General features: G+C 40.4%; 1 protein-coding gene across 1 annotated transcript in view; it reads right to left on the reverse strand.

Annotated features, from left to right (window-relative positions):
- The window catches only part of iqgap1 (IQ motif containing GTPase activating protein 1), a 149,492-nt gene that overhangs the window by 37,541 nt on the left and 84,808 nt on the right, over positions 1-27,143 (reverse strand). Inside the window, exons 4-15 of the mRNA XM_034193452.1 lie at positions 26,623-26,700; positions 25,704-25,780; positions 22,553-22,620; positions 22,056-22,169; positions 19,781-19,959; positions 17,761-17,851; positions 17,493-17,650; positions 17,320-17,404; positions 17,037-17,200; positions 8,249-8,409; positions 8,033-8,157; positions 2,250-2,413 (exon numbers count right to left, since the gene is read on the reverse strand). Of these exons, the coding sequence (XP_034049343.1) occupies positions 2,250-2,413; positions 8,033-8,157; positions 8,249-8,409; positions 17,037-17,200; positions 17,320-17,404; positions 17,493-17,650; positions 17,761-17,851; positions 19,781-19,959; positions 22,056-22,169; positions 22,553-22,620; positions 25,704-25,780; positions 26,623-26,700 (1,464 nt within the window). The remainder of the gene's footprint in view (positions 1-2,249; positions 2,414-8,032; positions 8,158-8,248; positions 8,410-17,036; positions 17,201-17,319; positions 17,405-17,492; positions 17,651-17,760; positions 17,852-19,780; positions 19,960-22,055; positions 22,170-22,552; positions 22,621-25,703; positions 25,781-26,622; positions 26,701-27,143) is intronic.

Below are 27,143 nucleotides of genomic sequence, written 5' to 3' on the forward strand. Positions count from 1 at the left end.
TATTATCACAAGTTCCATAGGGATATATTCAAGTGTAACCGAAGGGTGTTGACATGTGAAACACTGTAGCTAGAGGAAGTGCCCATTAGAGACTTTACTTCCTTTGTTTTTACATATTATAAAACAAGGTTGAAAAATAAAATGGATATGCTGATGTTTTCTATTTGCAAGGCAATTCCAATGTAGTTTTTTAAGCAACTACTAATATATAAACTGGGGTTCCATTCCACTTTTGTACTTTTTGCCTGTGTCCTTGAATAAGGCACTTGTTCTGCATTGTTCCCGTCTACCCAGCTCTAAATCGGTACTGGTTGCGTCTGGGAAAGTAACCTGTGATGGACTGGTGTTCCATCCAGATGGAAACAAAGACTCTCGTCTGCTTCACTCTCGTGTCCGGGGACAGGCACCAACCAGTCTGATGGGCCTCAGAGCGTGTATGGGACTTAATATGTACTTCTTCTCTCCTCATGTCTAATAATAATGCAAGTGAATCAGAGCATCGTGATAATGATCTGCTTTTGAAAATCACTGCTTTTCCAACGATCCACTGCTGGACTTAAATGATGCAGGTACACTCTGAAACCAAGAGGGTCAAATACACACATTTGAAAAGAGACAAGCCTCACAAAGCTGAAAAGGCACCAAGACAGAGGAAGGAGAGAGAAACACACATCCAGTGCACAAGTATGAACGGAAGCGAGTGGGAGAAAAGATGATCACAGCATGACATCAGCCGTCTGGTCGAGTCATGTGGAAATCAGAGACCTGAGTCACATGGAGCCATCTATAACCCCACAGTCCCCGACTCCTCTTTGGTCTAACAATGAGTTCTCAGTAACTAATGTACACTGTGTGTGTGTGTTGGGGGTGGGGGTGGTGGTGATGATAGTGACTTGATGTTAGTAGTTCTACATTTTGATTTTCAGGGCAGGAAGCCTCGGATGGTGATGAATGAATCAATGAAAGTTTTATAATTATCTCTGTCAATGACAGGAGGAATTTAAACAGTGACTTGCTTCAAAGTGAGCCACATATTTCACAGTTCTTAACAAGATATTCAAATCCGCATCAAGGTCAGGATGTGGTACCTATAATGCAGAACTATTCCCATACACATGGGTGCACAAAACTGGTACTCATAGTGCTAAAAATAATTGATGCACAGCACACAAAGGGAAACACTTTCCATACAATCTGTCATTGATTTCCTCCTATGAAGTGCTTCCTTTGTGTTTTCTGCTGCACATCATTTATTTTTAGCACACACAAGCACAATGAGTACCAGTTATGTGCATGCCTGCCCATACGACAAGAACACTCAGGTTCCTGTGAAATCATCAAACTGGCAAATCCATTCCTTCCAGGTGTTAACTCGTCTTGTTGGTGTGATGCAGATGAGTGTCTAAGACTCCCCATGAATGAGATAGTAGTCCATCATAGGTTAATCCCCCACCAAGACAATACCCCTTTACCCAGCTCGAAAAGCATAAGGGCGGACACCAGAGTGGTGTTAAGGTGTCACGATTCATGGCCTGACATTACAATTCGACTGAAATGATCTGTATGGACAATCCAGTTTGAAGAAAAAAATAAAATTACCACTATGATATTATTCAACTGGAAACCAACACCAAATAACACTACATTGATTTATATTACGCCATATCTTAGACAAGGGAATACAGAGAAGTCTTACATGATCCATTAGGACAATTAACCACACAATAAGCCCTATTATTCCAGATGTTTGTAATAAAATGCTCCAAACAGACACAGCAACAACACAACAGCTAGTGTCTCTGTTACAGTTGGAGGCTGCAAGAGGTGGAGTCACTGGGCCCAGCTGCCATCACTCAAAGCAACCACGCCCACAATTATATAGAATTGTATGACTAAAAATGGCTTAAACTTAAATGTTAGAAAGATATTTACCACCAGTTGTCATGGAGGGGGAAACTATCTATAGTGATGAAAACCATTTTTGTACCAGGCTGTAAACATGGACATTTTTTAAATGGGCTTTTATGGGAATGTGATTGAGCCCAGCCTCAAGTGGCCCATCAAGGAACTGCACATCCGGACTGGGGTGTTATCACAAGTCAGAATGGTGTGATTGGGTGCCAGTAAACAGGAAAAAAAAAAAAAATTCTCTATACACAGACACACACAGACCCACACACACACACACCCTACCTGCTGTCTAGAGGAGTACATTGCAATCATTTGAAACCAGGGTGTCTGTGTCTTACATGGGCTTTTTCTCTGCGGGCCTCCTGCAGTTTATCATGGTAATGCTGAGCAACAGGTGGGTGCACATCTGTCAGCTTAGCTGAAGGGTTCTGGAGGGCAGCCAAGGTCTTCATGGGATCTCCTTCATCCAGGGCTTCATTGATCAGTCCAATGGCAGCAATACCTGCCAAGACAAAAACAGAACCAAGAACACATTAATGCAGTGTTAGTGAATGACAGATTTTACTGTGTGTGTGTGTGTGTGTGTGTGTGTATACACACGGTACTATCACAGGATAAAACAGGAAGATTTAAGATAATCCAGGAAATATGACTGAATTATTACTTTTTCAAATCTGATTTCAATCAGTGCAGATGTGGTAACCTCTGACAAAGCCTGTATTAACATATTTCAAAATGGAATAGGTGATTACTTAATTTTGTATTGGTGCTGATATCTCTATTATTATTACGTTATAATAAGCTCTAACATTTTGCACTAGTCTGACATATTGAATAAAGGTTATTTAGCCTGGTAATTTATTTTAACTTAACTTTGTTTGCTTTTATGATTCATATTAATGTGTTTTGGTATTTGTTTTCAGGAATTTTTAAGATTTTATCTCATTTGTTCTTGTGTTTCTATACGGAGCACTTTGAAACTGCTACATAAATAAGTTACTACCATCATCATTAGTATTGTTATCAAAATCAGTATTATTAGTAAACTGATACATAACTTCTGGAAAGGATGCAGTTAACCGTTAAACCTGACTCACAAGTAGCCATATATTAGAGCATGACACAGGAGTGGATTTTCACTCCCGTCCCATCCCGCTCCCAGAAAAAAAAAATCCCATCCTGTCCCAATCCTGGACTGGAGTAAAAAAATAAATCGCATCCCGTCTCACTCCTGTAAAGATGACTCCCAATCCCATCCCCACTCAAAATCAGTCCCACTCCCATCCCAATCCCGTATGCCTCGCGCTGTGATGATCAATCAGGGACTGAATATGTAGTGACGTGGAGATGTCTGGAGTTTGACGATGTGAACATGTCCTGTATCTGGTAGCAGCCTGTGAGCAGGACTTATGTCTCTTTTGTCCTTTATTTCACAATTATGACAGAGTTTTTGGAACGAGCAGCAGCACCAGCAGCAGGAGTGGAGTTTCTTTTTCTTATTATTGTACGTGCGCGCGCGAGCGAATCATCCATAGAGATTATTTTACTTATTAACTACACAGATGTATAATAAAACAAATGGTGACTGGTTTCTAAACACAATGAAACACAATTATGACAGAGTTTTGGGGGGAAGAGCGAGCTGCAGTCCCATAGCAGGCAGCAGAGTTTCTTTTTTTTTTTTATTGTTTACATGTGCACGCGTGAACGGGACAGGAGGTCCTCAAACTTGGTCCTGCAGAGGTGGAAGGACCGGTGAAAGCAGCCATCATCCAGACACAGCTCCTGCAGCAAATAATGATACTCTCTGTATTGGGAGCTTTCCACAACAACTCGCTCCGTGTGATCAAGGTCCGTCATGTTAACTTGACTGACAACCGGAGCCGGTGAGCGGAATGGAAGCTCCTCCTATTTGATGATGCACCGGGGCAAATTTTCGCAGCAAAAGCAGAGCGACACACCGGGCGAAGGAGGCACGTCCATCGCCACGCGACCCCCGCGAATTTGTAGCGTCTGACCGCGCCCGGTGTGAACGCATTTTGGTTGTTTTAAATAGATGAAAATCATCATCTATTTTTGGCATTCCCGCTCCTGCCCGCTCCCGTTCATTTTTATTCCCGTCCCATCCCAATCACGGGATTGATAAAATTTTGACTCCTATCCCGCGGGAATCCCGCAGGAATGGTTACCCACGGGAATTCACGAAAAATGTAATTCTCTACCATACATCACAATACATTTTGTGTCTGTATTATATTGTATATGCTTGTGTTTTAAAGTGTACCATCTACTGTAGTATGCATTCTACACCATTTCAAGTCAACTGTTTAAACATCCATTGGCAATCCCACAATCATCTTAAATTCAAATGGATTTCAAACAGTATTTTGGGACATACATTTGATACAGCTGCATCATTACAGCTAACAGTTCTCCAGCATATTAATATCTGTAAACTATAACTTTGTTATGTACAAAGCAGAGATACTCTGTGGTGCACAAATAACAAAATCAAAACTGTGTGCTCAGTGCTGGTCTTACTGTACTTGTTTGGTTCCACAGACAATCTGTGTGGTATTGTCATGAGCCACCAGACCCAACAATACAGACAAGCTGAAAGCTGCTAACAAGGAACCTGTGAACTTCCACAACACCTCGAGCCTGATTTATGCTTCTACAACTCCGTAACCATGCAATCACATCAACATGGGCGTGACCCTTTCGAAGGCACAAATCTCCATTGCGTTGGTGGGTGTCACAATGCAATTTACCCCTGAAATAGCAGGGGGCGTGATGAAGAACAAACCAATTTCTGGAACGCATTAATTTCATGCCACTTGCGTGAAGTAGTTGTGAATGTTATGCAACCTATTCAAAAACACTGCATGTCACTGTGTGAAAGGTATCTGAACTTGAAATGAGATTTGACGAGATATTACATCTATAATAAACATAACTTTACAGATGCATTATGTAACTCGTAAGAAGGAATGAAAATACAACTGCGTTACCAATCCATTACATTGTACAGTGAGGAAAATAAGTATTTGAACACACAATGTTGTTTTGCAAGTTCTCCCACTTAGAAATCATGGAGGGCTCTGAATTTTTCATCTTAGGTGCATGTCCACTGTGAGAGACAATCTAAAAAAAAAAAATCTGGAAGTCACAATGTATGATTTTTTAATAATTTATTTGTATGTTACTGCTGCAAATAAGTATTTGAACACCTGTGAAAATCAATGTTAATCTTTGGTACAGTAGCCTTTGTTTGCAATTACAGAGGTCAAACGTTTCCTGTAGGTTTTACCAGGTTTGCACACACTGCAGCAGGGATTTTGGTCCACTCCTCCATATAGATCTTCTATAGATCTTTCAGGTTTGGAGTTTCAGCTCCCTCCAAAGATTTTCTATTGAGTTCAGGTCTGGAGACTGGCCAGGCTACTACAGGACATTAAAATGCTTCTTACAGAGCCCCTCCTTAGTTGCCTGGCTGTGTGTTTGGGGTCATTGTCATGCTGGAAGACCCAGCCATTACCCATCTTCAATGCTCTTACTGAGGGAAGGAGGTTGTTTGCCAAAATCTCGCAATACATGACCCCATCCATCCTCCCTTCAATACGGTGCAGTCGTCCTGTCCCCTTTGCAGAAGAGCACCCCCAGAGTATGATGTTTCCACCCCCATGCTTCACGGTTGGGATGGTTTTCATGGGTTGTTCTCATCCTCTAAACATGGTAAGTGGAGTTGATTCCAAAAAGCTCTATTCTGGTCTCATCTGACCACATGACCTTCTCCCATGCCTCCTCTGGATCATCCAGATGGTCACTGGTGAACTTCAAACGGGCCTGGACATATGCTGGCTTGAGCAGGGGGACCTTGCTGACCTGCAGGATTTTAAACCATGACAGCATCATGTGTTATTAATGTAATCTTTGTGACTGTGGTCCCAGCTCTCTTCAGGTCATTGACCAGGTCCTCCTGTGTAGTTCTGAGCTTTCTCAGAATCATCCTTACCTCACAAAGTGAGATCTTGCATGGAATCCCAGACCGAGGGAGATTGACAGTCATCTTGTGTTTCTTCCACTTTCTAATAAATAATCATAACAGTTGTTGTCTTCTACCAAGCTGCTTGCCTGTTGTCCTGTAGTCCATCCCAGCCTTGTGCAGGTCTACAGTTTTGTCCCTGGTGTCAGACAGCTGTTTGGTCTTGGCTATTGTAGACAGGTTGGAGTGTGATTGACTGAGTGTGTGAACAGGTGTCTTTTATACAGGTAGCAAGTTCAAACAGGTGCATTTAATACAGGTAAAGAGTGCAGAATAAGAGGGCTTCTTAAAGAAAAATTAACAGGCCTGTGTGAGCCAGAATTCTTGCTGGTTGGTAGGTGTTCAAATACTTATTTGCAGCAGTAACATACAAAAAAAAAAAAAAAAAAAAAAAAAAAAAAAAAAATCATACATTGTGATTTCCAGATTTTTTTTTTAGATTATGTCTCTCACAGTGGACATGCACCTAAGATGAAAATTTCAGACCCCTCCATGATTTCTAAGTGGGAGAACTTGCAAAATCGCAGGGTGTTCAAATACTTATTTTCCTCACTGTATATTATAAGTAATTACCTTTGAGAGAAGATTTCAAATTAGATCACCACACAACGTGCACAAGACAAACTGCTGCTGGAGATAAATTCTCTGTGATTCCTGGAGCGATGAGAGAATGGTTTCATCAGCCAAGTTCTGAGAGTAAACGCATCATTGGCTACGAAATTATTATTTTAAAGAGCGTGGCATCAAGGAGGAAAAAGTGGGATAATCAAATTCGTGCAAGTGTCAAGGTACCTTTACGTGCAATTTCCTTCCATGAACTGCTGGTCATTTGGGCATCTTTGTAGTTTTTTCCGACGCAGTGTTGTAAAGGTATTCATATTTGCAGACGTCTGCCAAATGTTCCTCTACTGGGCAGCGCAGTCTTGTTTGAGTGCTAAAGGGGTAAAATATGACATGACGTAATTTCTCTACTTCGGGGGACAGAAACACAGCACTTTCTCTGAGATTTTGGGCAAATTACAGGCAGACATAGTGAAAATACAAAGAAAAAGTGATGCGGTGGAAAGTGGGAACGTGTTGTGGTTTGTTTATGACCCAGAGCTCAAATGTGTCGAGGCAGCTGTGCATGCGAGAGAACGCAGCTACTATGGTTCGCTGTGTAGGCTAACACTTACCGATACGTCTCCCATTTGCCTCATCTTCCCTTCTACACTGGGAACCGAAAAAAAAAAAAAAACCCTGCACTTTTTGCGACTGCTTCATTGATTGCAGCCGAAAACAAAATGGTACACCATAACTTCACAAGGGAGTGTGAAGTTATGCTGAGTATCTATTGAGCAATGGGAGCAGCTGTCCCCATAAGTGGTCAAATCCCACGATATCATGCAGGGTTCAAATGAGACTGCGCTGCCCTATTTACTTCTGCTCAAAATGTAACTGGCATGTGCACTGCAAAAACTGTTAAATTGATGGGAGACGAAGGAGTGACACCTGAAAAGTGACCAATCACAGCCTGTGTGGTCTCAGCCATATCGACACGTAGCTTCAATTTTTGGGAGGTGCACATCAGGCTACGGACAGGAGCTCAAAGAGGGCTCTGCGTGGCTCCGGAGTAACATACATCAGCCTTCAGCAGTGACACAGGCTGATCGCCTTCATCTCACATACTGCACTGTTCCAGTAATTCATGCAAAAGCAGCAACTGCAGCAAGTACTGACTGCATAAATGGAACACACTTTTGAGAAGTTTGACATTTCTGTATTATAAATCCTATTTTGGATTGATCTTATGAAATATTTGCATTTTCTATTTTTTGAAGCTGTAGACCATAATTATCAAAATAATAATTAAAAAAAAAACAATACTAAAAACTGAACTATTTCATGATAGTCTAGTTTTTTGATATGCACCTGTACATCATGCAAAAAAAGTAGAATCTCTTTAAATGTGAAAATAGCTACAAGCACAAGTCACATTAAAAGTCAGATTAATTATAGTCAAAGTACTGAAAGCTGATTGTAAAATGGGGAGCAGTTGTATTTGGGTGTGAACTCTAATGACTATCACTTTCTCACGTTCATGCTCCTCCTGCACAGTCATGTTGACCTGGTCAATACAGGCTTGAATGTCATTCCAGGTCAGATAGTCACAGCCCTCCTCTCTGGCTGCTGCTTTTAGACGCATCAGCTCATCCATGTACCTGAGGAACACAGCAGCAGTCTGCCTCAATCCACCCAGAAAGACAAAACTCGCATACACAATGATTCACGTTCACAGGTGCACATACTCACCTCTGTGCATAGTCTTCCTCCACATTACTGAGTCCAGTAACAGAGCTGGACAGCTGCTTCCAGAGGGCGGCACGGTCCCCAACATCCATGGCCTCATTCATCAGCACGACAGCAGAGAGCATCTCCACCGCAACTAGCAACTCTGGGTGTGACAATGAGCCCTGCGGAGGACAGTCCACAAATTTTCCTCATATGACAAAGTCACAATAAACACCACCTGCACCAAAACATGATCTATGATGTGAGCTATGAAAACATGTTCCAACTACAGGGGGATCACACTCCTCAGCCTCCCCGGTAAGGTCTATTCCAGAGTACTGGAGAGGAGAATTCGACCGATAGTCGAACTTCGGATTCAGGAGGAGCAGTGTGGTTTTCGTCCTGGTCGCGGCACACTGGACCAGTTCTACACGCTCCATCGGGTGCTCGAGGGTTCATGGGAGTTCGCCCAACCAGTTCACATGTGCTTTGTGGATCTGGAGAAGGAGTTCGACCGTGTCCCTCGGGGTACCCTGTGGTAAGTGCTCCGGGAGTACGGGGTCCTTTGCTAAGGGCTATCCGGTCCCTGCACGACCGCAGCAGGAGCTTGGTTCGCATTGCCGGTAGTAAGTCAAACCTTTTTCCAGTGCACGTTGGCCTCCGCCAGGGCTGCCCTTTGTCACCGGTTCTGTTCATTATCTTTACGGACATAATTTCTAGGCGCAGTCAGGGTGTAGAAGGGGTCTGGTTTGGGAACCACAGAATCTCGTCTCTGCTGTTTGCAGACGATGTGGTTCTGTTGGCTTCATCAAATCAGGACCTTCAGCGTGCACTGGGGCAGTTTGCAGCCGAGTATGAAGCGTCCAGGATGAAAATCAGCACCTCCAAATCCGAGGCCATGATTCTCGAACGGAAAAAGGTGCTTTGCCCTCTTCAGGTCGGTGGAGTGTCCTTGCCTCAAGTGGAGGAGTTTAAGTATCTCGGGGTCTTGTTCACGAGTGAGGGACGGATGGAGCGTGAGATTGATAGATCGGTGCAGGATCTGCAGTGATGCGGTCGCCGTATCGGACTGTCGTGGTGAAGAGAGAGCTGAGTAGGGGGGCAAAGCTCTCGATTTACCAATCGATCTACGTTCCGATCCTCACCTATGGTCATGAGATCTGGCTCATGACCGAAAGAACGAGATCGCAAGTACAAGCGGCCGAGATGAGTTTCCTCCGCAGGGTGGCTGGGCGTTCCCTTAGAGATAGGGTGAAGAGCTCGGTCACTCGGGAGGAGCTCCGAGTCGAGCCGCTGCTCCTCCACGTCGAAAGGAGCCAGTTGAGGTGGCTCGGGCATCTTTTCCGGATGCTCCCTGGACACCTCGCTGGAGAGGTGTTCCGGGCACGTCCCATCGGGAGGAGGCCCCGGGGAAGACCCAGGACACGCTGGAGGGACAACGTGTCTTGACTGGCTTGGGAACGCCTTGGGGTTCCCCCGGAGGAGCTGGGGAGGTGTTTGTGGATCGGGAGGTTTGGGCGGCTTTGCACGAGCTGCTGCCCCCACGACCCGACTCCGGATAAAGCGGAAGAAAATGGATGGATGGATATAAATAAAAATAAAGGACTGCATTTCTATTTCCATTTACCAAATGCTCAATGCGCTTTCCAATGATGCCTCATTTAATTTCCCAACTAAGGCCAGTACCCATTTTTAGAGCTGGGTGAACTGAGACAAGGCAGGTTAAGTGTTTGTCCAATGGCACAGGCAGGTAGCATGACTGGGATTCAAACCCAGGTCTACATATTGGCAGGTCAGCACCTTAACCACTCTACTACCTGCTCTATACCTATATACAGTAGTGTTCAGAATAATAGTAGTGCTATGACTAAAAAGATTAATCCAGGTTTTGAGTACATTTCTTATTGTTACATGGGAAACAAGGTACCAGTAGATTCTCACAAATCCAACAAGACCAAGCATTCATGATATGCACAGTCTTAAGGCTATGAAATTGGGCTATTAGTAAAAAAAAAAAAAAAAAAAAAGTAGAAAAGGGGGGTGTTCCCAATAATAGTAGCATCTGCTGTTGACGCTACAAACTCAAAACTATTATGTTCAAACTGCGTTTTTAGCAACCCTGTGAATCACTAAACTAGTATTTAGTTGTATAACCACAGTTTTGCATGATTTCTTCACATCTGCGAGGCATTAATTTTGTTAGTTTGGAACCAAGATTTTGCTCGTTTACTAGTGTGCTTGAGGTCATTGTCTTGTTGAAACACCCATTTCAAGGGCATGTCCTCTTCAGCATAAGGCAACATGACCTCTTCAAGTATTTTGACATATCCAAACTGATCCATGATACCTGGTATGCGATATATAGGCCCAACACCATAGTAGGAGAAACATGCCCATATCATGATGCTTGCACCACCATGCTTCACTGTCTTCACTGTCAACTGTGTCTTGAATTCAGAGTTTGGGGGCCGTCTCACAAACTGTCTGCGGCCCTTGGACCCAAAACGAACAATTTTACTCTCATCAGTCCACAAAATATTCCTCCATTTCTCTTTAGGCCAGTTGATGTGTTCTTTGGCAAATTGTAACCTCTTCTGCATATGTCTTTTATTTAACAGAGGGATTCTTGAAAATAAATTAGCTTCACACAGGTGTCTACTAACTGTCACAGCACTTACAGGTAACTCCAGACTGTCTTTGATCATCCTGGAGCTGATCAATGGGTGAGCCTTTGACATTCTGGTTATTCTTCTATCCATTTTGATGGTTGCTTTCCATTTTCTTCCACATGCCTGTTTTTTTTTTGTCCATTTTAAAGCATTGGAGATCATTGTAGATGAACAGCCTATAATTTTTTGCACCTGCGTATAAGTTTTCCCCTCTCCAATCAACCAACATTTATGAGCATTGCACCCAGTGAGTCAACATTTTACACATTCTTGAGAAATGTTGGTTTCTCAGAATGCAAAAGATGGAGAACCACGCCCTACGTTTCTGGGTCAGGCTCAAACCTTCTCAATCACCCCTTGCAGGTGGAGCTGAGAAAAACAAATTCACCTCTGCTGGCAGTCCAGAGAAAGATGCAAATATTACATGATTTTTTTTTCATGCAATATTTCATGAGTGTCAGATATCAAATGTCAACGAAGAGATCCATTCTCTGAAGGTGTCATCTACAGAGATCATATTCCCAGCCGGGCAATGGATTGGGCATCTCTGTAGGATGCGACCAACAGCTCAAAACCCAAAGTTATTCAATTCAGTGCTCCATAAATCATTTCACATTCGAGTAGGCTGAACTTGGGCATATCTGTAGATTTCCCTAGGTATCCCTGCTCCTAACACGGATACTTAGCTGGATCACATGTTTTGTGCAGTACCACCTTCCACATGATGTGGCTTCTTTTAGCTCTTGTAAGCATGGCTTTAAATTTGATTGATAGATACAACAGTCAAAACTGACAATTTTAATCAATGAATCAAACCAATAATCCAGGTATACACAGTTATTCTTTTTCCTTTTATCTGTAGTGAAATTAAAAATGGTATGATTTGGGTCAAAGTAAAATCTGTATTTAAAACCATCTTCATATCTCCTTCAAATACATAAAAAAGCAGCAATATAAGAGAATCTCAAACACGAGTGCTCTAACAGCACAATATCCCCCGTTGGCAAATGCTGCTTTGGTACAAGTGCTTGCTATATTCTGATAACACTTCAAGGAATTGTACCAAGTTTGCCAAAATGCCTACTAAAAATGTAAGAGGAGTTGATTTCAGAATGCTTATACCCTCTTTGGGCAGGAGGGAGGGACAGAATGACCGGTGACATAATCCCCTTTCGGGCCTTCGGCTAGCGGGGGATAAAGACTCCAGTTTACCTACACAGTTCCCGTCAATGGTTCACTGTACTAGAGTGCTAAAATAATATCTGTCTTCCTAACGTCCAACAACATTCTCCACAAGTAGAACTACTTAGATCACTTATAACAGAATGGCTATTTGCTTTCCCAATAATATGTATTTTATAAATAGAATCATAGGCTGGAAAGATCAGAATCACTGTTCCACCACGTCAAAGGCTGCAAGATGATCATTAAAGTATGGCAGCAGAGAGCAGCTCGGTCTACTTTTGTTCAATTTAAAAATCATTGTGAAGCTGCACTCTGGCTCTTGTTTAACCAGGCATTCCAGCAAACAAACAGTTTATTTCACCCTGCTGTGTTGTATTAAAAATGAACTGTAATATAGATATTAGTGCGGCACCATGTGGACAAAAGTTAACTGTGTCCATGGATTGGCTCTGCAGAGTATGTGAAAATCCGGACTGTATTAAGACCCGTTTTTACTTCTGTGCTGCTGCTTTTTGATGCACTTAGATTCCTGCCAAATGTCAACAGCGCATCATTCCTGATGCACATGGAAAGAAGCTGGTGAGTTGAATTTACTGCTGCAATTGGCTTGAAACAATGAAAACAACAGAGTTCAGTGTTTGAGCAGTTTACACTTTGGGCTTCTTCTACTACTTTAAGTTTTAGTTTTCTAATAAAAGCATGTAAAAATGCCCCCAGTAACAATGTGGAACTATTTAGGGTGACAGACAATGATCTGTGCAGCATCAGTCAAGCTGCCGCCTGTGGGCTACAACAGAAGTTAAAAAACAAAACACTCTCCACACCGCCCTAGTGAATGCTGCTCACATGGCACACATTTACATCTTCCTACTGCACGAGTTGTTTTTCTTATTATGACATATTGTAGAGCAGTTACATCAGTGATTTAAGGTGTTGGGCTCCCAAAATCTAGACCTGGGTTTGATTCTAGGCCACACTACCCGTCTGTGTCCTTGGACAAGACAATGTGGATTGGTCAGTCCACCCATTTTGAAATAGGGACCAACTTTTAATTATCCGGACCAGGCAGTGAAGTGGGGAGTGTGTGTGAGTGAGAGAGTGAGAGAAAGCGTTGGCTGTCTGTTCAAAGGATCACTGTTCCCTGACCTCTATAATCCTGTAAGGTTGCTGGATGCGCAAGGTGACATTTTGTCATGTTTCTCTCAACAGATCAGTGATGAAATATAAAGACTTCATTTGACTACTTCCTGAAACTACAAACGTTCACCTTTAAAACAGACCCTCCCATATGATATATGGATGATATACAGTGCACCCAGAAAGTATTCACAACACTTCACTTTTTCCACATTTTGTTATATTACAGCCTTATTCCAAAATGAATTAACTTCATTTTCCCCCTCAAAATTCTACTCACAACACCCCATAATAACAACATGAAAAACAGATTTCCTTTTCTGAATTTTCTGCAACTTAATTTAAAACAAAACAAAAAACTAAGAAGTCATGTGTACATAAGTATTCACACCCTCAGCTCAAAACTTTGTTGATGCACCTCTGGCAGTAATTACAGCCTCAAGACGTCTTTAATATAATGCCACAAGCTTGGTGGGACTATCTTTGGGCAGTTTGGCCCGTTCCTCTTTGCAGCACCTCTCAAGCTCCATCAGGTTGGACAGGGAGTGTCGGTGGACAGCCATTTTCAGATCTCTCCAGAGATGTTCAATTGGATACAGGTCTGGGCTCTGACTGGGTCACTCAAGGACATTCACAGAGTTGTTCTGAAGCCACTCCTTTGATATCTTGGCTATCTTTCCTCCAAGACGTCTCTGTACATTGCTGCATTCATATTTCCCTCAATCCCGACTGGTCTCCTAGTTCCTGCCACTGAAAAACATGATGCTGCCACCACCATGCTTCACTGTAGGGATGGTGCCTGGTTTCCTCCAATGACGCCCGGCATTCACACCAAAGAGTTCTATCTTTGTCTCAGACCAGAGAATTTTGTTTCTCAAAGTCAGAGTCCTTCAGGTGCCTTTTGGCCAACTACAGGTGGGCTGCGATGTGCCTTTTACTAAGGAGTGGCTTCCATCTAGTCACTCTACCATACAGGCCTGATTGGTGGATTGCTGAAGAGATGGTTGTCCTTCTGGAAGGTTCTCCTCTCTCCACAGAGGAATGCTGGAGCTCTGACAGTGTGACCATCAGGTTCTTGGTCACCTCCCTGACTAAGGGCCTTCTCCCCAATCGCTCAGTTTACATGGGCAGCCAGCTCTAGGAAGAGTCCTGGTGGATTTGAACTTCTTCCATTTAAGGATGATAGAGGCCATTGTGCTCACTGGGACCTTCAAACAGCAGAAATGTTTCTGTACCCTTCCCCTGATTTGTGCCTCGAGACAATCCTGTCTCAGAGGTCTACAGAGGTTTGTTTGTGCTCTGACATACACTGTCAACTGTGGGACCTTATATGGCCTCGTTCAAAAATAATGAAGCTGATTTGCATTGCATTTGTCATGAACAAGCCATTATTTTATTTAGTACCATCCAGATTTAGCTGTGAGTTGCCTATAGTCTGACAGGTACTGAAAATTTCATGGAAAAATTCTGCAGTTCCAGAGATATGAACGAAATGTACCCTAAAAATAGCACATTTTTCATCAATTTTGTGTGACACTGATATTTAGCATTATCATTTAAAGTTGAATGTTAAAGAAATAACCTTGTATTTTGTCAATTTGTGCTTCATACTAACACACAATAATACATTTTTGTAAAGATAGAAATGTAATTTCCTAGAAAAAACATGTTTCTAAAACAAGGTAAAACTGTCGCAAGCTTAACGCTGAGAATAACTCCTTGATTTATTTGTGTCAAAACCTTAGCTATATCTCCTACTCTGCTTCAATAGAATAATTATTACTTGTTCAATAATACCAGGAACTAATGGACAGGATTTCTTTGTTTCATGCTTCTGCAAACTAAAGAAGATACCTCCAACTGTTGTCGCAAGCATTACGCTCTAGCACATTATAGTATATACACATATATATACATATACACATATATATATATATATATATATGCATTGATAATTTCTAGCAATGACTGAACAGAGACCAATAGAAATATTGAAACTCTGATATATAACCATACCTAAAATGATAACATTTCAAGACCACTTTTAAATTTTGATGGTTATGTCACACTTTGGCTTCATTATTTTTGAACTAGGCCATATGTAGACAGGTGTGTGTCCTTCCAAATCATGTCCAATCAACTGAATTTACCCCAGGCGATGACCAGTGGAAACAGGATGCACCTGAGCTCAATTTTCAGCATCATGGGAAATGCTATGAATACTTATGTACATGTGATTTCTTAGTTTATTTTTAATAAATTTGCAAAAATCTATAAAAAAAACTTTTCACATTGTCATTATGGGGTATTGTGTGTATAATTTTGAGAGAGAGAGAAAAAAAGAATTTCACCCATTTTGGAATAAGGCTTTAACATAAAATGTGGAAAAAGCGAAGCACTGTAAATACTTTCTGGATGCACTGTATATCTCACAGCCAATCCTAGAGACTGGAGAGGGTCTGTCGCCTCCTTGTTTTAGCAGACCAATTGTGCTCAGTGTGTGTGACCTTGCTGCAGAAAATTTAATTTTGTACTGACAGAATACAAGAAGAAATGTTTGCAATTGCAATGTAAAAGGAAAGAAGTACCTTTTCCACTACGGGAAAACACAAAAGGAATTAGATGTGGAAAAACACAAGCAGTGGAATACCTTCCTCTGTGTAAAACTTTAATTTGACCTTATGTGTGCGTGCAGGTGTGAATGTGTTTCCCCGTCTATGCAGCCTGCAACAGACTGGCGTCCTGTGCAGGGTGTACCCTGCCTCGTACCCTGACTACTGGGATAGGCTCCAACCTCCTTGTGACCCTTAATACTACACATTTGTGTGTGTGTGTGTGTGTGTAATCTTGACCTGTAGTGTGTAATCTTTAGTGTAATTTTATCCAAACAAATTGGTAATATATAGTGACTTAGCATTTGCATTCAATAAGCAACACTACATATTTTAATTTTAGACATTATACACTAATATACAATTTACTTCATATATTATACACTATGTTTCTTATCAAAAGACTGTGATAAACCCATTTCTAGCACCAAAACATATCCACATGAATTAATGTGTATTTTCAAGAAAGATGTGAAGAACTTTTTAACATATCCTGAAAGATGAGTGAGTTCTGAACATTCTGATATGCAACACATAGGCATTACACTTAAAAAAAAAAGTACCTTAAAAGCGGAATTATTAAAGTATTTGGGGGCGGGGGGTGGAAATCAAGGACCTTAGAGGGTTAAATTTCCTCTGGAAATGTAAATTACATCCATAATCCCATAAAATGGATGCTGTACTCAGCAGAATACAGTTTTCAGGTGTTTGATACGTTTTAGCTTTGTGAAAAAGTCTTGTTATAACTGCGAAGTCAGCTCACAGACTGCACCACAGTACAGATGTGTGGATGCCCAGAAGCTCCCATGTCATGGAGCTGTGTTCAAAATCACTTGTAGTCTGCACCAACTTGCTGTTAATATGACTACTGTAAGAAATCAGGCCAAAATTCTTCATTTTTGGAATTGGGAAGTCAACCGGGGCCAAAAATCTGCAGTGGGAGACTGGCTTTACTGGCTGCCCATTCAGGATAATCACAGACTCATTGGCTTCACACTATAGAATCCATGAACAAGCTCTTGTTCCAGTGGCCCTCAGGACCTTCATAAAACCTACCCTGGTTGTGCATACTGCGCAGGTTCCTTCTGTGCAATGACATTTGTGCACTTACACATATTATGTTTTGCTGTAAGGCATCATCCCTAAGAAGTCAAAATTTTTACTCCTGCCTCTAACTGATGAATTTGTGGGTGTCTCCTTGTGTACCTCTGGGCTTTGTTGTTGCAGACTGGCCAGCTCTCTCTGGTAGAGATCTGCAGCACTGGAGTAGACCTCAGGCAGCTGGGCGTCAGGGTTCATGAGCTCCTCCACTGTCTTCTGTGGGACACCTGCTCTGATAGCTGTGTTGATGCGCTCTACTGCCTTCAACACTGCACAGACACACACAAAAATGAACATTTCAACAGAAATACAAAACCAGAATTAATCTGGTGGTGCTTCAAATGAATTGTTTAAAATGAATCAGGTTAAAATAATTTATTGTGCCTACTCCTCAGGTAGCCTTCTGCAATCTCATTGGCCATGTCCACACCATTCTGCAATTCATCTTTAGTCAAAGCCTCTCCCGGAAAGTCCTTAAAAATAAGGCAAGTACAATGACAGCATAATGAGAAAAACAAAAACTTTTGCTTCATGTTTGGACTTTGGACCCTGTGGTCCTACCTGTTCTTTAGCCTCTCGGTCAGCCAGCAGCTGTTTAACGTACCAGCCTTTGTTCTGGGCCTGCAAGTTCTTTGCACCCACGGCCTTGAGCGCCTCATATAGTTTATCTTCATCGCCACTCAACAAAGCCTCCTCAGCTGCCCTCAGTGCGTTGCTCACTGTTGGATAAGAACTGACATTTCACTGATGTACCACTGGAAAATGTTCAAAGTGATGACAAAGCACAACAACAGACAGATTCATGCATGCGTGCATGCATGCGACTTACAGTTGACTTTGTTGACATTGCCCTGAATTTCAGCCTGAGTGAGGAGCTCTTCGTAGACATCCCTTTCCACATCTGCACGCTCCGGTAGTTGCTGAACAGAAGCAACAAAAATGCGCCAACAGCAGCACACATTAGGACATTTACCTCCATTACCATTCCACAGTAAGATCTGCTCTCTCGACACCACCACCAAAAAGAGCAGCTGTGTTTTATTCTTGTATTTAATAGAATTTTCTTTGTTTCCACATTTTTTCCCCTACTGGAACAAAGCTAGATTGATTTTATTCCAGTTTGTCCTGGAGATTCAGTTTTACTTTAAATAATGGTGAATTTAAAGTTTGCAGAAGCAATAGTTTGTGTGGACTTTAATGCTCAATTAAAGTGTTCATGGATGTATCTAGTTTCCTATTAAATAATAACGTGTGCAGAGTTCAAATTTCATTCAATGTAATCTGACCTGGATAGGCTCCAGATCAATATATCAGCCGTATTGCACAATCTTTTTCCTTTCCCATTTGAAGAAAAAAAAACAAAAAAAAAAACGAAACTGATAATCAAATAAGGACGTCACAGCCAGTGATGGTCTGAAAAGAGAGTTAAAGATGGGGTCATTTTAATAAAATACAAATATAATGCATGTTGCTACTGTCTGTTTGGATCGGTTCACCTCCATGGAATGTTGGATCTTGTCTTATTTTGGGTCAGCAGAAAAACTGAAGACGTGTACCTCAAGTGTCTCCCACCCGTAACAGCTAGTTAAAAAAAAAAAAAAAAAACGTAAAAAAAATTGCTGTGCACTGTGATTCATGGGTGCCAGTGTTCACGACTTCTTCCTTGAGCTGCTACGAATGACTTTCATTAGCCCGTGACTCTCGAGTTCTCCTTGCTATGGACTTGTAGTTATGTTTAGATGGTCTGTGGCAGGTTTTTGGCAGGGTGGCGCCAAGGACCTGCCCTGTGTTAATAAAACAAATCCCCCATCTTTCATAAATCTCCCCATCAAGCATCAAACCCACTGCCACTGTGTTTGTCCTTATTTTCTCTTCGCACCTATCATACATTTGCATATCATGCATTTTTCCTTCATCCCCGATACCGACCATACCTGGCAGTATTAGTATTACTGTCAGGATTTGAGTTTTGCTTTGTTTTACTTTCATGTTTTGGCTCGGTTTGTCTTGGTCATGTTGTTTTCCATGTTTGGTCATTCTCTTGCTGGGGTTTTGTCTGCTTTGGTTTTTCTGTCCCTGCCTCTCTTGTCTGTCTCCTTGTTCTTGGTGGTGGGAGTTTCCCTCTCTGACCACTCAGTCATTCTGGTGTGCTCCACACACACCTGCGTCCAATCTGCACCTCATCACCTGGGTGTATATATAGCTCTCAGGAGTCCTCTGTCCTTCGCCAGACCGATGTGCCTTGTGCCACTTTACAGCTCAGTATCTTGTTCTCAATTGCCTTGCTTTGTTTGCCTCATCATGTTTTTGACTACGTGCCTGTGTACCTCGACCACGCCTAAGCCTGATGGTTTTGTCACTGTTGCTCATTTTGGACTGCCTCTCTGTGTACTGACTCCAGCCTGTGTATCAAGTAAACGTCTTAACTTTACTGAGCTGTGTGCCTGCGTGTTGCATTTGCGTCCAGCCTATCCTGCCGGTAGACCCTGATAATTACCATTTCTTTAGTAAACAAAATGTTGGATTTGATTGGCTGGCGGTGCCTTTCTTGCTGTGGTGTGTGAGCCGCTTCATAACATGTTTTTGACTTGTAACAAAGTGATAATTTCATTAATAAAATATAAGAAATGAATATCAGAAGATAACCCTATTGTGCAATAAGGTTATTGTTTAATTTTACATCCAAAACCCTGAGTTATTCAATTTATAGGCATAAAACAAACAAAACTAGCAAATACTAAGATTAAATAAGATAAACAAGCTCTCTCCTTCACAAATTATGCAATTATTCATGATTTGCAATAACTGATGATCTTTTTCATGTCAATAATTTCACCACTATTTCTTACCCGTTTGCGTGAACTGGCCACTTTCTCTCCTTTGGCTTGGTACAATGTATCGTGGTATGCGTGGGCACTGCTCAGATCCAGGTTGACCAACATGGCATTTGGGTTTTGCATGGCAGTCAGGGTGCCCTCTGGTACACCGTGATCAATAGCATCATTGATGGCAATCACAGCAGCGTGTACTGAGGGTAGAAAAGAACACTGGTGAAGAGTTTTATTTTGGGGATCTTTTCGATCAAAATGGGAATATCATAATGTTGTGTGTTAATGCAATCATTTGTGGAGGGACTTGGATAAGTTGGTTGAGTGTACAAGGGGTGACTGGAGCCGACTGCAGTGGTACTGAGATGTGAAGGGCAGATGGTGGTGGATTTTGCGAGATGGACTGGATGCAATTATTCCTCAGCAATCAATTACTGCTACGGACACATTTTCATTAATATTTTGTTGAACATTTTAAATCAGAATGTATCAAAACATAATTACGTCATCACTAGTAACTAACAAATGATGGATGGATAAAGATGAAATGTTGTGGTGAAATGTTCAGTGGATCAAACTTTGTGACAATCCAAATATTTAGCATGACCTCATTTTTCAATTTCTAGATTATGCGATTAGATTTTCTTCTTAATTTATTCTCAACTCTGATGTGACAGATCTAAGTGGAATAAAAGTCCTCCATCTATTGGTGGAAGGATGCACTCTCTGAATGCAATATCTAGTTAATAATTAGTAATTGTAGTAATAATGACGACACTACAAGCTTAAAGGCTGCAGTCTGCGGAAAACTTTCTTGTAAATTTAAGAAATCTGTGAGAAGTGCAAATTCATTTGTCACACGATAACTACATCATTTATTATTATCAAGGGGAACAAAAATGATGGGATTAATGTATGATCAATAAACAACAAAAATAGACGCTAATTATGCCTGCTTGAGTATTTTCACAGAAACGTATATTAAATCTACAATACTTACTCTCAAAAGACACTATTTGATGCACCAACTATTTATATTTGACAAGACAAAAAAAAAGTAGACTGAATCAAATAAAGACTGGTGATACTAATACATTAACTCAGGAACGAAATGTGTGGCATTGCCAAATGGCAGTGTGACAACATAAACTAGAGTGCCAAAGGCCCTGTGAGTTACCAGTGTCACTGACTGAACGCCCCCTTTAAAAAAAAAAAAAAAAAAAAAAAAAAAAAAAAAAAAATCGGTCCACCCTGCCTTCACTGCGCATGCGTCATTTCGGACAACAGCAACACGTCTGAGTCTGACTCTCTTCACCCAAAGATATCAAAGGAAATAATGTGATTATTAATCATCAGATGACAAGGTAAAACCTGGTAAATCATTCTAAAGTCAGTTTTAAGCAGAAACGAGGTGATAATTGGCGAGTCATTACTGACGCTCTGAAATGACGTTGGCGCCTGCGCGCTCTGGTCAGTCCGCCGTCTTATTATGAAATAATGCTGACTATGTGGAAATTATCCTTGTACAAAAGTTTCAGTTATCTGTCGCTGAGATAGATGATAACTGGAGTGCAGTTTGAAGCAGAAATGAGGTGATAATCAGTGAATCGCTGGTGAGCCTCAGAAATGACGCTGCTGAGCTCCAAAATGATGCATGCGCAGTGAAGGCAGGGTGGACTGATTTGTTTTTTTTGGATGGGTGGGGGGGGGGGCGCTGTTCCGTCTGCGACACCGGCTCAATTAGAGCCCAAGGCAAAATGGACATTTTTGGCATAAAAATGGCTGTCATTTCCAAATGAACAAATCTACGCAAATAATTTAGGGATAGGAACAATTTCAGTGACCAATATTGTGCCCTTGTTAAATTTTTTTAAGTTTTCGGCATAAAATGGCCACCATTTCCAAACGAACGAAGCTCTATAATTTTTTGATGGAAATGTGTTAATGACCCATATTATGCCCTTGACAAAAAAAAAAAAAAAGTTAAGACAATTTTGAGATATCGCAATAAACTGACAACGACAAAGACGACTATGACGGACGCCACAACATGACATAGGGTTAGCCGCCTATTGACCAGTAACAAAAAAAAAAGGGCTTCATGAAGTCAGTGTTCCGCGTCTTTATATAGTTCATCTGTAAAATGTGATGCCTTCCACTGTTCATATTTCAAGTAATTCTGCTTGCAGACAAACAGACAGAGGTAAAGCAGCTGGCAGTAATGGCAAATTAATGAAGTCTACAGACTCAGCTATCAGATCGCACTCTCTGCTAACGACATCTGAACCAGTCTTACATGCTGCTTCATCCACTGACAGCTCATTGGCCAGAATTCCACCAATCTTGCTGAAGGCGGGCATCTGGATCCCATACTTCTCTAGCTCACTCTTCATGTTGTTGATTTCCTCCTCTGGAAAAGAAGAATGAGCAGAGGAATAGATTTATGGAAAGAGATAGGGACGAAATAAAAAGAAGTGACAGCATGAGCAAACAGGGGCGGGGTTAGAAAATTAATTTTCCTGGCTCATCTGCAACTGAGCAGGAGCTTCACTGACAGGAAAAGCTAACAGTAAGTAACTTTCTCATGTCTTCTCCCTCCCCATGGTCTTGTTTCTCACTATTACAGAACATTCTTGACGGTGTGGGTACGTACATTCACCAGCTTGGAAAAAAAAAAAAAGTCACTTTCTGCTTCACTTGTTCGGTGTGCCAATGTAACTCTGTGCCAGTTTGCAACTTTATGAACGTAATGTGATATCACGAGGGAAAACACTAATTTGGGCTTGTGCTTACCAGTGAAATCTACTTTTCCGTACAGGTCCTGAATCTGAGGGGCCAGACCAAGCTTGAACAGGTATAGGCTGTAAAGGAAAATGAGGAAAATAGGAAAAATTAAGATTTTTTCCTCAGGCCTGGTAAGTCACTGCTTCTTCAGACAGATGCTACAGATGTGGAACATCTACTGGCTCAATTACTGTGACACTCTGTGGAAAATTTCTGCCTATGAGACACAGCTGAATCATTTGATCCAGATTAGTTAGTACAGTGAGGCATAATAATAATAATAATAATAATAATAATGATGATGCAGGACTTTGAACCAGAATGTTTCCCAACTGGTTCTTTCCAAACAGAAACAGTATTTTATAGTTTCCGGTTTTGGGTTCCACCCCAAAATTGATGTTCCTGAACCAGTTAGAACATTTATATAATATAATTCCCGAAGATTTTAGTAATGTTCCATGTCAGCCGTGGGAAACTAAAAGCACTGTATATGCCAGAGTTGTATGTGGCTCTGTAACAATCCCATGAAAAACAGAGATAGAGACAGTAGAGTGTACTGTATAAGCAGCAACAGCTGCAACTTTCCAAAATGGAACAGTGAGTAAAATAAAGGCTTTTAAGAGAAAGAGGGCCTGTGCTGACCACCTGAAACAGACTTATTGTGTATTTAAAGCAAAGCAGTGTGTTTCTTGTATTTTTAAAAGTCACGGCGCTGTGTTGCTCTCCACTTCGTAGACAAAGCCTGTGAAAACCCACTGCTGCCCACTGATTCATACAGTTCCAACTGCTTCAAATACTGTATTAAATCCATTCACACACACTGAGTAAAAATAAAGTCTTAATCTGACCTGTTGCATCGTTTCAGTCGGATTAATCAACATCAGCCTGACAAAACATTCTTGTTTTGGAAAATGATATCTGGGGAATACTTTATATTCCTTATGGTGGAAATTACTAAAGAAAATGCAGCATTTTTTTTTAAAGAGGTCCCTCAATGTTTGTCTGCTCTGGGTGTGTTTCTCAGCCTGAACCAGAGAACTCCAGCGCTTTGTCCCGTCAACAACAAGACAATAAATTATTTTAAAGAAATATATTCCCGCCAGTGTTCAGCCTCCTAACGCATCTTCAGTGTTCAGCTCAGTGGTGGCAAGTATTTTTTAATTATCGTTTACCCTTAAATACACCGAGATGATCTCATGAGAACATGGTTGCAAAAATAAACAGCACAACTACAGAGAAGGAAAGATGTTAAAGGAAGGTTAAAAAACAACAAAAGAAACCTTATTAGCATAAACAAAATTAGTACACAAACAACTAGCCAATCATTTTTCAATCAAAAAACAATTTTTTTAGTTGATAGAGTCATTTTGTCACCATCCAGGAAATGCAAATACTCTGTGGCTTATCAAATATGAAGATTAGCTGTACTGTATTCTTTTCTTTTCAATTACTACAAATTGAACAGCATTGGGTTTTGGACTATTGGTGAGACAAATAACTGATTTTATTGCTTTGAGCGCTGGAAAAATGTTGATGTTTTTTCATTTTCTTTACTACAGATAATGAGCAAACTGCATAACTGAACAACCATTTTCCTTGATGGTTTCCTTGATGAAAAATCATTTTAAGCTCAGTCCACTGGTAGTCACTATACAGTGTGAACTTTTGCTGTGAAATCCATGGCATTATTTGGGTGACAAACATTAGCAAGAAAATAAATATGAATTGGTATTAAACCTTTACTAAAAATGGTAGAAATTATCACATTTTGTTGGGAAGTAATTTAGAAATGGTCCAAAACAGATTTTTGTGTGTGTGTGTGTTACAACAGCAACTGAAAGGTACTGTACATCTGCATGCCTACACAGCCCCATTCCACTATATTTGACAGTAAACATAGTTTTGCCCATTTGTCTATACGACTCCGTTATTTCTTACATAAGTACTTTTCTTTTATCGTTTATGCACCAATTATTTCTTACAGAAATATATATTTTTTTCGTTTTCTTTTAATGTTTATGCACCAATAACACCAAATAAAATTCCTTGTATGTGAGAACTTACTTGGCAATAAATTTGATTCTGATTCATTTGGAAGAAACCTTATTTGGACATATTTGAAAGTACAAGGACAGCTCTTTAGACAAGAAGAAGAAAATTAATAGTGATTTTATTTTATGAATGTACTAAAAAAAGATGTTTAAGTTGCATTTAAATTCTGTTGTACGTTCACCTCAAAGATAATTATCTGTTCAGTGGCTTAAAGAAGCAGTTGGCGCTTTTAACAAAAACATTAATTAGCTCTTAGCTTCTGATGTGTTGTAAGTATATAAATAATTCACCGGGTTTTCAAACATTTCATTGTGTGGTACATTCATCTCACGTGAGATCATCTGTTCAGTGGCTGAAAGAAGCAGTTTACCGTTGAAGTGGAAAAAGGATGCACGTGAGCTCAATTTTGAGCTTCATGGCAAAGGTGTGAATACTTATATACATGTGATTTCTTAGGATTTTGTGTTTTTTTTTTAAATACATTTGCAAAAATATAAAAACAAACAAAAAAAAGCCACACCTTTATTCACATCATTATGGGGTACAGTGTAGCAGATAGGCAAAATAATTGTGCATTTTGTAATAAAAGCATGGCCTTTGGTATACATACAGCCAAAGGTAATCCTACTAAAAATGGATATTGGGGCATGAATTTTCAATGTGCCACCCATGATAGCCAATTTTCAAAATGAAACACCAACTTTCAAGTACTTACTATTCATGTCTAAGATTCAAATAACATGCCTTTCCAGACACATCAGGTAAACGGTTTCATTTTCAATAACATTTGCCTCTTCAAATTATTCAAATACAGAAAACTTGAATGACAAAATTTGAAATGCAAATATCACCCAGGTCTGGTATTGCATATCACTGCTGTTCACAGACAGGATCAAAGAGAAAAATTATAGTATTGTGACACCCTTGATCTCCTTTAGTTGGTAATACTTGTTACAATGAAACCAAAAGTCATATTCATTTTATTATGCCTTTAAAAGAAATTAATAACAAAGAACTGTAGCTGTCTCACTGTCTTTAACTTTCATTATGCAACACAAACTTCATGCTATAGCACAACAAAAAGACAAAACAGAGACCCAAAGCGTACCTGAGTGCATGTATGCAGTAGATACAGCGCGGCATGTTCTTTCTGTCGTATATGTCAGTGGTTTCGGGGTAGAAGATCTGAAACAAATTGAGGCACACTCATTGAGGTAGTGCATCAATTTGAGCACATTCAACATCCACGTGACCAAGTTTCAACATATGTTCAAGCATGTTGTACTGAAGTACACAATGGAAGTGTGCATTCACATGGACTGGCATAGTCACTATTTGCTCAATCAAAAAGGCAGGGGACTAATCCTTTTGGACCAAAATCTAGCACACAATACGTACGGGGGAGCCAAAAAAAAACCCCAAAACAAAACAAAAAAACAGAGCTGCTCATCTCTTCGTGATGATTCACAATTGTCTGAAAAGCATGAATACAAATGGCTACTAAAAATCTGAAGCTAAAAGTTTGCCGTTATTTATTTTTAAGTATAGCAGTAGGTAGTGCTTCAAAGAGCCATACTGGTGCTTTGTCACATCAGCTATACTACTGACCTACCAAGTTTTCCAACTTATTTAACTCATATAATTTACCAAACTATTTAAGAGAAATATATGTACTAAATATATTTAATTAATTTAAGTCATGCCTAAAGATGCAAATGACAAACATATTGAATACACATCAGACAAACATGATTTAAAGAAGAAATAAACTTAAAAAAAAAAAAAAAAAGAAAAAGAAAAAGAAAAAAAAAAACATACTTTATGGATTTTTTTTTTTTTAGGAAGCAACATCTGGCCAAGTAGTATTTAATAAATGACAGAAACAAAGTCTGTCATCACTTGAATAATCACTCAAATTTCTCCTAGGTCCAATACATTTTAAGTCTATTTGAAAATGTATTTACAACTGCCAGTCAAATATAAACATGTATGGGTATGTTTGAGACACAGATAGTTTCTTCGCTCACCTTTGGCAGCCCCTTCTCCGACATGGCGTTGAGCCACTGAATAACATTGTCTGTGTGTCTGAAATGAAGACCTGTCGCCTGCACAAGACAAATCAAACACTTCAGAAACATGTAACTTTTAAAGAACGTGGTATCAAAGACCAACTTAAACACCATAATTAAGCCAAATGTCGCAGACTTCACTGACACCATAGTACAGTTAATCACAACTACCACAGCTGTCAAAGTGTTGAAATAAGAATGTTACAAATTATCCAGTGCACCCATTACTTTTCAAATTAAAACGCTAGGGATTTTGTTTCTGCTCATCAAATAGTCTGTTGAAGCATTTAACAGCGACATCTGCTAAAGTACAAATTCAAACTACAGTATATACATTAACATATATAATAAAAACAAATCAGTAAAGTCACTAACTTTGTGGAATAACCAAATGGCTTTTTACCTCTACCTCAGCTTTGTTTTACTTTGCTGAAGTTAAATTTAAGAACGTTTTGCTTCAAATATTTCTTCATATTGAA

This window comes from Thalassophryne amazonica, chromosome 2 (assembly GCF_902500255.1).
Source record: "Thalassophryne amazonica chromosome 2, fThaAma1.1, whole genome shotgun sequence".
Lineage (NCBI taxonomy): Eukaryota > Metazoa > Chordata > Actinopteri > Batrachoidiformes > Batrachoididae > Thalassophryne > Thalassophryne amazonica.